At 40.0% G+C, this 13,830-nt stretch overlaps 1 protein-coding gene and 1 long non-coding RNA gene across 2 annotated transcripts; one reads left to right on the top strand and one right to left on the bottom strand.

Annotated features, from left to right (window-relative positions):
• The first annotated feature begins 5,392 nt into the window (after nt 1-5,392).
• On the top strand, nt 5,393-7,087 carry LOC143491566 (uncharacterized). The gene is made up of 3 exons (XR_013125235.1): nt 5,393-5,979; nt 6,456-6,655; nt 6,950-7,087. It is a non-coding gene; the product is annotated as an uncharacterized LOC143491566 (long non-coding RNA).
• Nucleotides 7,088-7,304: 217 nt separating this feature from the next.
• On the bottom strand, nt 7,305-9,982 carry LOC143491565 (uncharacterized). Its single transcript, XM_076990720.1, has 6 exons — nt 9,542-9,982; nt 9,173-9,301; nt 8,698-8,891; nt 8,375-8,522; nt 7,696-7,900; nt 7,305-7,617 (listed from the first exon to the last, which is right to left on the bottom strand). Exons 1-6 carry the CDS (start codon nt 9,824-9,826, stop codon nt 7,313-7,315), a joined length of 1,266 nt encoding a protein of 421 aa, XP_076846835.1. The 5' UTR covers nt 9,827-9,982; the 3' UTR covers nt 7,305-7,312.
• Nucleotides 9,983-13,830: the final 3,848 nt, after the last annotated feature.

The following is a 13,830-nucleotide window of genomic DNA, read 5'->3' on the forward strand; positions in this document are numbered from 1 at the left end:
GAGAGGTAAACTGGGGGAGAGATGTGCTGGCCCGTACGTCATCTTGAGGCGGCTTAACCCAGTTACTTACCGCATCAGTCTGCCCGAAGACAGACGTGTGTCACGTGCATTTCATGTGTCCGCTCTCAAGCCATACAGAGCAGGTGCATTGGAGGAGGCCTCGACGTCACGGCCGCCCTCGCCGCTGCAGTTGTCGGACGGACCCGCGTACCTCGTGGAGAGGTTACTGGACTCGAGGCGCAGAAAAGGTGGCTTACAGTACCTGGTGGACTGGGTCGGATACGGACCGGAGGAGCGCTCCTGGATACCGGCCTCTCAAGTGGTAGGCCCCTCCCTTATCGCCGACTTCCACAGGGAACATCCAGACCGGCCAGCTCCGCGGCGACGGGGAAGACCGCGTGGGAGTCGACGGGATGGGTCCTTGGGGGAGGGCTCTGTCACGGTGAGGGGGCCGGGTCGCCACCAGAGGGCCAGCAGCCGATCCCAGCACACACCCCCGCGCACGCAGCCACTCCCACAGTCGCAATCACCATCATACTGAGCACCTGTTTCTTGTTTACTTTGCACTTCTTAAGCCCGCAGGTCGTCTGGTCCAGTGCTGCACATTGCCGCTAAACGAGCGTCTCTGGTGGACTGCACATCCCTACCGTGTGTGTACGAGCGTCACCTTGCATCCACAGTGTATGCGCTACGAGCTTTACCTTGCATCTCCAGTGTATGCGCTACGAGCTTTACCTTGCATCTACAGTGTATGCGCTACGAGCTTTACCTTGCATCTACAGTGTATGCGCTACGAGCTTTACCGTGCATTACGTGCTACAAGTGTTACTGGTTGCCATGGATAATAAACCACCTTCTGTCCAACCCACGTCTCCGGCTGCCTCTGTCCCGATGCCCCCGGCATCACAATATGTTCCAAATTTGCATATAGTTGCCATATGGTAAAAGCAGGTACAAACATGGACTTGCTGGTCATGTGATGTAAAAAGTTACTGTTCTTGTCAAAGTAGAAGTCTCCCCCACCCTCCCAATTAAATAGTAACACAGATTTTATATTTAGACTTATTAAAACCAAGATAAAGTAATTGCAATAGTTATTGTTCCATGCAATAGAACAGGGGTACTCAACTATCCGGACCCAAACGCAGTCCTGTCCGGACCCAATCTCATTCCTGATTAACTGGATACGGACCAAAAAAAAAAACCGGAGCATTTATTTCAGGGCTATTGAAAAAACACAACGTCACGAGTGTTACGAGTATTTAGTTGAGTACCCCTGCAATAGAGGGTTAAAAATGTAGTTTCCCTTATATGAGCATGACAGTCCAAAACAGGTCTTTGCATCTTCAGAAAAAATGCAAACTTCTCAGAGCAGCAAATTGCTACTGCAGCTTCATGCCGTACTCAGTCTTTGAGCACAAATGGAATGTGCCTTAGAGTTTACCTCTCTAAATTATTTGAATTATATTTCAGGATGTAGTAGCTTTAGCAAAAATAGTCTTTCTGGCCTCCAGCCAGCAGGAACACCACTACCCACAATCCCACACCCCGGCTTACGTCGTCCTGTCCTGATTACTAGACTCACCTGAATCTTATTTTCCTACCCTTTAAATACTGTAGTTCTCTGTTGTTCTGTGCTCTATGTTGTTTGGCAGTATTGCAATATTGCTCTGAGTTTGTATACATATCAAGCATTCTACTATCATATGGTCTTTACCCGTTGCTGATCTGATCTGGTTTTTGCCTCTGACTCGCTCTGCTGGTTTGTCTGCCTTCCTTCAGTATTTTCCTACTTTTGACGCTGGGCTGTTTTGACTCAGATCTTGACCTAGGTTTCTTGACCTCTGTATTTGTCTTTGGAATTGTGCTGTTGCATTTTGAATCTGTTATCTTCTGAATCCTGCTTCACCTATGTCACAGATGTCACAAAGTCCAATCTTAGTTTTAACCAGTTTAAGGGCAGTCATGGCCTAGTGGTTAGGGAACTGGTCTTGTGACCGGAGGGTCGCAGGTTCGATCCCCAGGCCATGACTAAGGTGCCCCTGAGCAAGGCCCTTAACCCTCAATTGCTCACTTGTATAAAAAATGAGATAAAAATGTAAGTCGCTCTGGATAAGGGCGTCTGCCAAATGCCGTAAATGTAACCATTTACCTTAAACATGGTCCACAAAAGCACTACATCGATCTTACCAAGAACACTTATTTTTATATTTTTCAGTGAAAATATTTCAGTTGAGTTGACCTACGCTCTGGGCGATGGATTCTGATGTATTTCCATGGCATCTAAGCCATGATGTGCTTGACTTTGAGACAATACCTTATGATGTCCTGAGGTTGCAAAATATAGTGACCATCATGATCAACCACTATGGTCTGACAAAGCTGTGAGAGTCACTGTGCTCATTTTAAGCACAATTACCCAGTCCACTATAAAGAACTAACATTATTAGTGTATGTATAGTTAAAAAACTATTAGAAAGCATTATGTATATTATTCAAAATCACATTATTAAAAACTGACTTTTTCGTTAGATGAAATGGAAATAAAATAAATGACTATGAATAGCAAACACACAACAGTGAACACATCTGATACACAATCACTGACAATGTGAAGAAAAATGGGATTTATGTACACATGGCAACTGGAGGGAGAACAAATGTCGTGTGTAACAACAAGTTCACACGGTGACATGGCAACATAGGCCAGTGCACACGTGACAGGGCTGTACCACTTGGGTTAGGGTTGCAACTAACTTGAGAGTAACTTCATTGGTCTTCTGTGCATTATTGTCACTACTCCCAGAGTCTTCATTAAGAAGAATGACGAATGACGTGGCAATGCCAACTCCTACCTGAGGCCCAACATCCACATTGGAGGGACTGTGACTACTCAGCCTAGAAATAGAACTATAAATGTGGACTTCTACTAGCTGGGCAGCCCAATGGAGGATGGCTTCCCTTTTGAGTCTTGGTCCTCCCAAGGTTTCTTCCTAATCCCTGCCTATGGAGTTTTTCCTTGCCACTGTTGCCTCTGGCTTTTTCATTAGGGATCTGGACCCATGGGCATGTAAAGCTACTTTGTGACAACATGTGTAAAAAATGCTATACACAGGGGTGAATCTACCGGGGTGACATAGGGTGGCAAATGCCACCCTAAAAGAAAGCCTTGCCACCCCTGCTGCCACCAGTTGGCAGCAACGAATGAAAACAAAAGTTATGGGCAATTTGACATTTACGAATGCGAATCTCCAATGTCTGGCTGTAGTGAATCCAGCATGAGATAACGTCAGAGTGGTAAAAGACATGGGATTTTTTTGACATGGGAGGAAACAGGTAAAAACTGATTAACTATCTATCAAGATATGAAATTATAGTGAAAGCACAGTGCTGGTAAAGGTGCAATGCTGATTTAGAGATGATAAAAATCAGGTTAATGAACGTTATTTTGTTAAACATACATGTGTAGCGACTACTACTCCTTACAGCGAATTCCCTAACGCAGTGGTTCCCAAAGTGGGGGGCGCGCCCCCTAGGTGGGGTGCGGAGCTATTGCAGGGGGGGCGCGGAGCTTGGAAGTAAAACATGTGCACATGTGTCAATATGTGTGTGTGTGTGGGGGGGGGGGGGGCGCAAAAATATTTTCATCTACTAAAAGGGGGCATGGCAGAAAAAGTTTGGGAACCACTGCCCTAACGGACAGGCACTTGGCCACTCAAGGAGTCTTAGCCCTTTAAGTAACACTGGGGGGGCGGCGCCTGCACGCGCTAGGGGTGCAGCAGACTAGGGGGGAAGAGGTTAGTGAGAGCGGACAGTGCTATTGTTCAGTTGCGTTGTCAATAAAGTTTACCTCCTCTGGATTTTTGGATTAAGCAGTTTCTGCCTCGGTTCCCGAACCCACTTCACATGTAATGTTAGCTAGGTCTGACGTTAGTTCTGTGTATGTCAGGGCTGGCTCAGATGCCACGCCTTCTACCTCCGCAAGAGGCACCCGAGTCAGTCCCAGACTTAATCGGCATAATCAGCAGTGATTTGTCTAAGCTGTTTTATAGGCTTCTTAAGGAAGCTTGGTGAGACAAATCACTGCTGAATCATTTTGGTTATGCCGTCACGTTTTCAGCCTTTCCCTGCCTTTACTGGTTGCGTTCATTTGCAAGGTGTCTCACCACCTTTCTCTCTCTCGCTTAACTTTCATTTATTCGAGTCTCTATCTCCTGCGCTGCTCTCTAGCCATTCTCAAGTTTCCCCCTACTGTTTTCTTCCTATCCGTGTTACCTTTATTTTGGGAAGGGTTTTATTTTGCTGCGGCGTGTTTTGCCTGCTGCCAGCTACTTCCTCTGGCATTCTCAGTTTCATTATACGAGTTGCATTTATTATTTTTTTCTTTCCTGTTTCTCTACGGTTAATTTTCGTTTTGCATGCGTTGAATTATCCGCGTTGCTTTGTGTTTATTTTCTACTGTGTGCTCACGTTGATTCATCTGCATTGTTTTGTGTTTATTTGCTACTGTGTGCTCGCATCTCTCTCTTACACTGAAGATGGGCGTTGCCTGTCTTCAGTGATGGCTAAGTTACCTTGAAAAAGTAATCCGATTACTGATTACTCCTTTTAAAAGTAACTTAGTTACGTTACTGATTACTTGATTTTAAAAGTAACTATGTTAGATTACAAGTTACTTTAGTAGTTACATTCAGCAGCAAAATTAATTTTTCCAATACTCACTTTATTGGAAGTGCATTTTAAACAGTAACAATGTATTGAAGCAGGTTCGGTAACCGAGGCAGAAACTGCTTAATCCAAAAATCCAGAGGAGGGAAACTTTATTGATAACGCAACCCTGGTGCGCGCAGGCCCCGCCCCCCTGTGTCACTTAAAGGGCCTGACCATTGATCTATATTACTGGATTGGACATCGCCTGTTGCCGCTATAGCTAGCGATGCGCCGCCATTACTATGCATTGAGTCATGTCAGCAAAGCAGTGTAGTTCCTAAGTGTCTGTCACAAAAACAGTCCTAGCGCCCTTATTTCTTATCCAATTTTGATAAAATATGGCTTAAATTAAAGGGTCCGTGTATCTTTTGGTCATTGGATTTTCCGTCTAGAAATGGGTAATAAAAAACAAGAAACGACGGATTATTTGATTTTTGTTTTAAAAAACAAAAAAGAAAATTAAAAAACAAAGAATTTCTTTTTTTCAGTGTCAAAAAGGGATAATTAAAATTTTAAAAATCATTTGAGTTTCATTTTTCATTTCGGATAACAAAAAACAAAATTATTTGAAAAATTAAACGAAAATAGGCTTGTTTATTCCTTTTCTGAGACCGGATGTTGTCATTTACGCGACAAGAAGAGGGCGCCAAATTTAACTGTGCCGGTGTTGCTTTAGCCCACAGCAAAATGTCTTTGGAACCGTTCTCGATTATGATTTTAGATATGGCAAAACAAGACCTGTCATCTACAGAAATCTCAGCGCAGATATCTGAAGTAAGTGGAGGAGCAAGAGGATGTTCTGCAAGAAACGTGAGGAGGTTTTGCAATGAAAATGGATTAAGTTTGATGGGATTACCTGACGAACATTTGGAGTTGGAGGTTGCAAAAGCTATAACCGAGGTAGGATTAGAGAGAGAGATGTAAAAACGAACATAATATGTGCATGCACACCTACAGTGTCTTCCATAAATAAATAAATAAAATAGCCTCAGACCTCCATTACTTATAGTCACAGTCAACATAATCCTCACACGGGTCTTTTCAACACATAATTCCAACTCAAAAACGCAAACTTATTTCATGATCGGCTACATCAGCTGGTATGCAGGAATGTGGAAATCATATTTATTTATATTCTAGACTGGACCAACATTTGGAAGAAGGATGATGAACGGGTATCTTGCCATGAAAGGAGTGTATGCTGCAGAGAAACGAATTTCATCAGCACTTAGAACTATACATCAGCCTTACCATGAAGCAAGACAGAGGGTATGTTACTGTTAGCTCCAACATTTTACATAATCAAGCATTGAATTTATTTATTTCTATTACCTAACGAGTGCATGATTTTATTTTTTATGTGTTTAGTTGCAGTTAAACACTTGATCTGGAGATATTGTAATCAGAATAAACTGATTACATATATATAAATAAATATAAATATAAGTAAATATAAGTATATATATAAATATAAGTATATATATATATAAGTAAATATATTTACATATATCTTGTTTTTCTAAACATTAAAAAACATTGTCTGTTAGTCCACTTAAACATATTCCTAACTTTGTTGCTCAGACTATTTAAAGTTATTGTTTTTTTATCAGCACATGTTTGCAAACCCTTTGGTCATTAGTGGCTTCTAAAATGTTTGAGACAAAGATTTATTTTGGCTACCACTACCAAATATCGCTGAAACACAACTGCATACTGTATTACTACTACAGTTTTTTTCCTTGTAGCAGCCGAAAAGATGAAGATGCTGCAGGGATTGGAGAGGTCAGTGAGAAGATAGAAGAGCTTGTACTGGCATCACAGAGCCTACCAGATGTGACTGCAGCAATCAGAGAGCTCACCAATGTAGCTGCCACACAAAGAGTGATCCTGACTCCTGACCAGCTACTGACCATAAAGCAAGGGTTCTGCTGTGTTGTTTGTATGAGTAAGTACACAGTAAATAATCATTGTCCCACATGTACATTTATTTAAGATGCATTTTGTGTAGTTTGTTCCAGAATTAGTATTTTCCAAATACACATAAATTATTAAATTTCATAAACGTAGTCTATGCCTCACTACAATAACAGATTCAAACCTTTTTTTAGCCCAGGGTGTTAACATTGGGAAAGATATGTTAGGTCTATTAAAAAGAAAGCATTATCACCCAGTACATCAATAAAACATTACAGTCACACACTCACACATAATGACTAGTTTTTTTACTTTTATCTTTTAGAGTTCATTGAGGAACCAGTCTTCACAGAGTGTTGCCGGAGTATTATTGGCTGCAAAACGTGTGTGGAACAGTGGCAGGAGAACTCCGTACACTGTGCAAAATGTAGAGGGAACACAGTAGGCAACAACATATTTGAAGTTAATGGTCTGTCAGATGCATTTTCAGTTCTGAGATCCCTTTTTGAAGAGTAAAGTTTTGCACTTTTACACACACAAGTATGTTCAAAAGCCATTTTGTGTTTAAGTTTGCTTTAAAGGTTCAAACATGTGGGTCAGACTTAATAGTGTAAATGTTATTGACACGTTAGGGCTGTATTATGCCACTTTGGGTTTTTGGTTACAAGTTATAAAGAGCTAATAACTTTCACACATTGCGCTGAGTTGTGGTTATAAGACAGAGCAATGCCTGTTTGTAAGGAGCAAAGTCATTGTTCACTGCTCTAGAGAATAATTCAGAAATGTCTGAATATTGTTCAGCAAACTGGCTCTCAACTGTAATCTTGTCCTGTTCAGAAGAAAAAGGATCAACTCCGAAAGTTGAATGTGGGGTCAGTGAGGAGCCCAGCTGTTGGTTGTAAAGGTCTGCTGCTTCAGCTGAATGAGGCAGCAGCTCCAGTGGTATTTTTTTGGGACACCCTTGGCGAGCCAAGTCATTTGGTATACCTTTACCTGAAAAATAAAGAATGGTTTTGAAACTTGTGAAAGTCTTGTAATTATTGTAATCTTGAAAACACTGTTTAACTTCACCTGGAATGTAATGGGCATTCCATGATTCCACCAGCCTTTTAACACCAATTTCGCACAAGCGGCCAGTCAGGTTAGACACACAATATCTCACAAGACTGTCATTCATGTCTAGTTCCTCTTGATCCACCAGCTGCAGGAGAGCTGTCTTCAGTGGATAGTTGACACGATTGTTGACTTCAGGCCAGATTCGTTCAACTATATGATTCTGTATTTGCACAAAAGATGTGTAATGAGTCAACTTATTCCAGTGGATATATGAAAAATATAATGTATTTAGGTTAAATAGTCATTCAGAATTCTCAGAAAATCTGTACATTTACCAGCTCTGCAATAATTTTGCATATTGATTGCTGAGATAGTAAATTTAAATATTTACCTGTAAGTCTGCTTTCCCAAATACAGTTACATAAAATCAAAATGCTCATAATCAAGTAGAACATAAAGTTTGAATTAAATCCAGTGTAGTTGCTACTGCAGTTTAAGTTGTAACCAGATTTAAAAAATAACCCTGTTCTTGGCCATGGTTGATTTTCTATGTTTAAGTACTCTAACATTTTAACAACAATTTGTCTTGTGCATGCAAGAAAACAGTATGCGCCTGAAGTAAATATAAAGATATTATTAATAAAAGCTGGCTTATAAGAGTATTGCCAAAGCAACCAAACAAACTATAAAATACCCTTGTGGATGAAGTCTGTAAATAAGGGCTTCGCTCCTGGTTATGTCGGTGAGATGACAACAGCTCCTGCATGAACAGCGTCAAATAAAACTCCTTGCCATGATCCACTCGCACCTGGTCCCACATACCATAGGTAAGTACTGCTGGCCTATTGGATGAAAAAATCTTATTTTGTGTAAAATGGACAAGTTTATTTTCTCATGGTAATATGCATCATAATAGTGTAAATGTTCAACAGTTATTACACAGTTATATATTCTCTATTGATGGTTGCTATGTGTGTGCAATCCTTATTGTTTCTACAATAATGCATTCACTGTTACCTGAAAACCTCCTCATAGATGGCAAGGTTGTTTTTTATTGGCATTGTAGAATGAGCAACAACCTTTTTGCTGAAGCCATCAATGGCTACAACATGAGTGACCCCAAACATTGTCAGTTTTTCATTTTGGTCCAGATGAACCTTTTGACCCATATAATCAGCTTGATACGGTATGGGGTTGAGATTGCGGGCTCCCTAACAGAGATAGGAAAATGATGTAACTATTTCACACACAAAAAAAATTGTTACTCACTGCATCAGTTGCACACTTTCTAAATACATCATGATGTCTCTTTGTGTCTGTCTAAAAATAAATTGAAAATTAAGGCAGTTTATTCTGATTACAATATCTCCAGATCAAGTGTTTAACTGCAACTAAACACATAAGAAAAATAAAATCATGCACTCGTTAGGTAATAGAAATAAATAAATTCAATGCTTGATTATGTAAAATGTTGGAGCTAACAGTAACATACCCTCTGTCTTGCTTCATGGTAAGGCTGATGTATAGTTCTAAGTGCTGATGAAATTCGTTTCTCTGCAGCATACACTCCTTTCATGGCAAGATACCCGTTCATCATCCTTCTTCCAAATGTTGGTCCAGTCTAGAATATAAATAAATATGATTTCCACATTCCTGCATACCAGCTGATGTAGCCGATCATGAAATAAGTTTGCGTTTTTGAGTTGGAATTATGTGTTGAAAAGACCCGTGTGAGGATTATGTTGACTGTGACTATAAGTAATGGAGGTCTGAGGCTATTTTATTTATTTATTTATGGAAGACACTGTAGGTGTGCATGCACATATTATGTTCGTTTTTACATCTCTCTCTCTAGTCCTACCTCGGTTATAGCTTTTGCAACCTCCAACTCCAAATGTTCGTCAGGTAATCCCATCAAACTTAATCCATTTTCATTGCAAAACCTCCTCACGTTTCTTGCAGAACATCCTCTTGCTCCTCCACTTACTTCAGATATCTGCGCTGAGATTTCTGTAGATGACAGGTCTTGTTTTGCCATATCTAAAATCATAATCGAGAACGGTTCCAAAGACATTTTGCTGTGGGCTAAAGCAACACCGGCACAGTTAAATTTGGCGCCCTCTTCTTGTCGCGTAAATGACAACATCCGGTCTCAGAAAAGGAATAAACAAGCCTATTTTCGTTTAATTTTTCAAGTAATTTTGTTTTTTGTTATCCGAAATGAAAAATGAAACTCAAATGATTTTTAAAAATTTAATTATCCCTTTTTGACACTGAAAAAGAGAAATTCTTTGTTTTTTAATTTTCTTTTTTGTTTTTTAAAACAAAAATCAAATAATCCGTCGTTTCTTGTTTTTTATTACCCATTTCTAGACGGAAAATCCAATGACCAAAAGATACACGGACCTTAAAGGTTAGAATATTGCCAATGTTGTGATATGTAAAACTTAGTATTACCCCAAGAGATAAATTTATAAGCAGTCTGGGAATTTTTCAATTTAGGTAAAATTTTTACAAAACCCTGCATAAAGCCCTTGTAACGTACTGATCAGGCAGACAAGGATCCAAGTGCGGATAATAGTCGCTTTTATTGAAACAGCAATTACGGAGTGATCAAACAGGCGAGTAACTCTGTTCAGGGGGTGTAGTGCAGGAGTGATGTGATCGTAGTCAGGACAGTCCAGGGTCACGCCGATGAGACAGAAGCCAGGAGGTACAAAGGGACTAGGCAGGGGACGAGGTCTAGGAGGAGAGCAGAGGTCGGTACACGGGAGAGCAGTAACACTGAGAAAACGCTTGGTATGTGGCATGGCAACAATACTTCGCAACCCGGAAGAGAGAGGAGGAAGCTTAAATAGTAGCAAAGGGGAGGGGCGATGAGCGACAGGTGAACCGCATCACACGGGTATCATGTGCTGTTCCTGACAGCCCTTTTCTTTCACCTGGCTAAAACTAAATAACACATGTATGTCATGTTTTTGATATTCAATCATAATTATGGTAAAAAGTTGTAAATAAATAACTTTGATAAGTTTTAATTATGATCACAATTCTGATATTGAAAGTCAAATTTATGAGTTTATCTCTTTATTTGTCAACTCTCCCCATTACAGCTGTAGTTTTCATAAATTCTTTAAGTGCAATACCTCTTATATATGTTCAAGTATAATATGAGATGGCATTAGTGTGGAGGAGCATCTTTGAGCACTACATGACTAAATGTGGGTGAAATTAATTATGAAATTATGATAGAGAAAATAATGAGTTTGAATCTGAAATTTATGACAAAATTTGTCATTCTTTTTACCTTCAAGTAGCAGAAAAGAGCTTACACAATTCAGTTCCCCACAAATACATAGATAAATTGACCTGACACAAAATATACAATTTTCAAAATCATTTATTGCAGCCACTTCTCATTGGCTACAGAATTTCATCAACTTTAATAAAATATTTATTATTATTAATATGGTCTGGAAGGTTGAAAATCTGTGGCACTGCTCCTTCTCTAACATGCCCTCTTCAGTGTACGGTTGATATCAGTGGGCAGTGAGCACTACATATCCCTGCTGTAGATGACGGTCCTCTCAGACGTCCACACTTTCTGACCCATTTACTTTTTTGACAATTTATTGCAAAACATTGAGTCCCTCTTTGGTTTTCCTTACGTGACTGTCTGCTAGATCTAATGTTTATGTCCATCCATGGATGGTCCTCAATGCACAACTCAATGCATAGTAATGGCGCCTGTGTGGCGCATGCTAAGTCACGTGATGTCCAATCCAGTAATATAGATCATATCAATATATAGTGTCCGTTAGTGAATTCACCATGAGCAGTAGTAGTCGCTACAGTATCTCCTGACATTACGTTTATATTATATTATATTATATTATTACGTTTATATATAATACATTACGGTATTATTTGTGCATTTATTTGTAAACGTAATACAAGTGAACTGTTCAGTCAGACAGCTACTTGTGAAACGAAATACCATTACAATTTCAAGCAATTTAAAGTAGGCTACGTTAGTCAAAATTCCAGCACTTTTCAAACCTGGAACACAGTGCAACATTAAAATTCGTCAGGTAAATGTTCCTTCCCCTGTTTTTGAGGGGTGTTTCTTTACACTACCACATATCGTTACGGGAGGACACTGCAAAAAATGACTTGTAAAACGTGCTCGCGCTCTCACAGGGTCGCGCGCTGCGTGCGAAGTCGAGCGCTACGGTCAGACGCAAAAGTAGAACTGAGCCAAGAAGAAAGCAAATATATATATTTTTACTAGGGAAAATAAAAATAGTAACGCACAGTTACGTGGATAAGTAACTTTAATCTTATTACTGCACTGGAAAAAGTAGCGCGTTATATTACTCGTTACTGAAAAAAGTGGTCAGATTAGAGCACATGTGTCAAAGTCAAGGCCCGCGGGCCAGATCCGGCCCGCGAATTGATTATCTATGGCCCCATGGATGATATTTAATTACTATTAGAACCGGCCCGCAGGCCACAGCCTCCCGTTGGTGTTTTGCACGCACAAACACTACATTCCCCACAATGCAACGGTAGCCCGCGAAGTCACTGCAGCGCACACAAGCGGCGAGGGTCCGCGCGGCGAAAATGACGTAATCGCAGTGGCTCCGCCCGTGCGTGAGGGCATCGCACGCTGTCGATTCGCAAGGTCGTGCACCTCTCGAATTTTGTAACTGCGCGCACCAGTTAAACTTAATTAAGTTAAATATTTATACATATTGTCGAAATTATTTTAAATAATTCGCTTTTTTATTCACATTATTTAATGGTTGTTTATTTTCAAAATGCCCAATCTTAACGTCTTCATGTTCTCTCATGTTTCGTCCTGGAATTACAAGAGGCTCGTATTTGTTAACATAATACAAGATAACTGTTCAGTCAGACAGATATTTGTTGTGAAACGAAGTCGTTACAATTTCAAGCATTTTCAAGTACTTTACCATAAATTCCAGCACTTTTCAAACCTTTATTACTTTATTCATTTAATGTACAGGACATGTTTTCTTTGAATGAAGTTTGTTTTTATCTGTTTGCTTGTTGAAAAATATTTTCACTTGAAATTACTGACAGATCCATAAGAAAATATTGCTTTATTCATTTAAGCATTAAATAATATACACTGTGTTATGTCTTGGTTCAATAGGCTATGTGCAATCATTTCAATATGTTTTAATAAACATTGAACCAGTCCGGCCCTCGGCTTGTAGCAAATTTGGTTTTTTGGCCCTCGGTGTATTTGACTTTGACATCCCTGGATTAGAGTAACGCGTTACTAAGTAACGCGTTACTAAGTAACGCGTTACTGACATCACTGCCTGTCTTTTTGTCAGCGTGAGCCGGCACTTGGGTCATTCTGGTTTTTACACGCTGTGTTTACTTGTTGGTACCACCATGTTACAGTGTAAAGCAGGTTAAGCTAATATTTACTCATTGTCTGTCAAGGAAAACATTGTGAAGTTACTTTGAATCTTACAGAAATGAAGAGGAAAGGTAACATACATAGTTTTTCCTACCAAAGAGAAAGGCGAGAGACATAGAAAATAAACACCTGAGCAAGGTAAATGAAGATGAGGTGGAAGGAGAGAGAGAAGAAGAGAATGAAAGTCAAGTCAAATTTATTTATATTGCGCTTTTTACAACACATGTTGTCACAAAGCAGCTTTACAATCGTATGGGTCCAGATCCCAAGCCAGAGGCGACAGTGGCAAGGAAAAACTCCCTATGACTGTGGAGATTAGGAAGAAACCTCGGGAGGACCAAGACTCAAAAGGGAACCCATCCTTCATTGGGCGGCCCACTAGCAGAAGTCTGTGTTTGTAGTTCTATAGGGTCATTCCATGTCAAATCAACCAAAATATAGATTGACCATCTCAGAATCCCTTCAAACTTTCCCCATCTGGCGCCATCTGGTGGAGCAATCGTAGTTTTTCAGCTTCTCTTTTTTGAATCTGCTAACTCAGCGTCAGGTTTTATATTTATTGGATCACATACAGGCAACTTAATCATTACTTCAACATTGCCACTGGAAGTACTTTGAAACGTAAAACATAGATCAGCCTTCTTCTACTCAATCCATGAGATAAAGACAGGTGAATATGACTCTTAGTTGATTTT

This window comes from Brachyhypopomus gauderio, unplaced genomic scaffold, assembly GCF_052324685.1.
Source record: "Brachyhypopomus gauderio isolate BG-103 unplaced genomic scaffold, BGAUD_0.2 sc77, whole genome shotgun sequence".
In the NCBI taxonomy this organism is placed as follows: Eukaryota; Metazoa; Chordata; class Actinopteri; order Gymnotiformes; family Hypopomidae; genus Brachyhypopomus; species Brachyhypopomus gauderio.

Coding starts and splice junctions, on each gene's coding strand:
- LOC143491565 (XM_076990720.1), bottom strand. CDS start 9,826: ATGTTGTCATTTACGCGACAAGAAGAGGGCGCCAAATTTAACTGTGCC. Junction 8,892..9,172: donor ACCATGAAGCAAGACAGAGG/GTATGTTACTGT, acceptor TATCTCTGTTAG/GGAGCCCGCAATCTCAACCC. Junction 8,523..8,697: donor ATCTATGAGGAGGTTTTCAG/GTAACAGTGAAT, acceptor TTCATCCAATAG/GCCAGCAGTACTTACCTATG.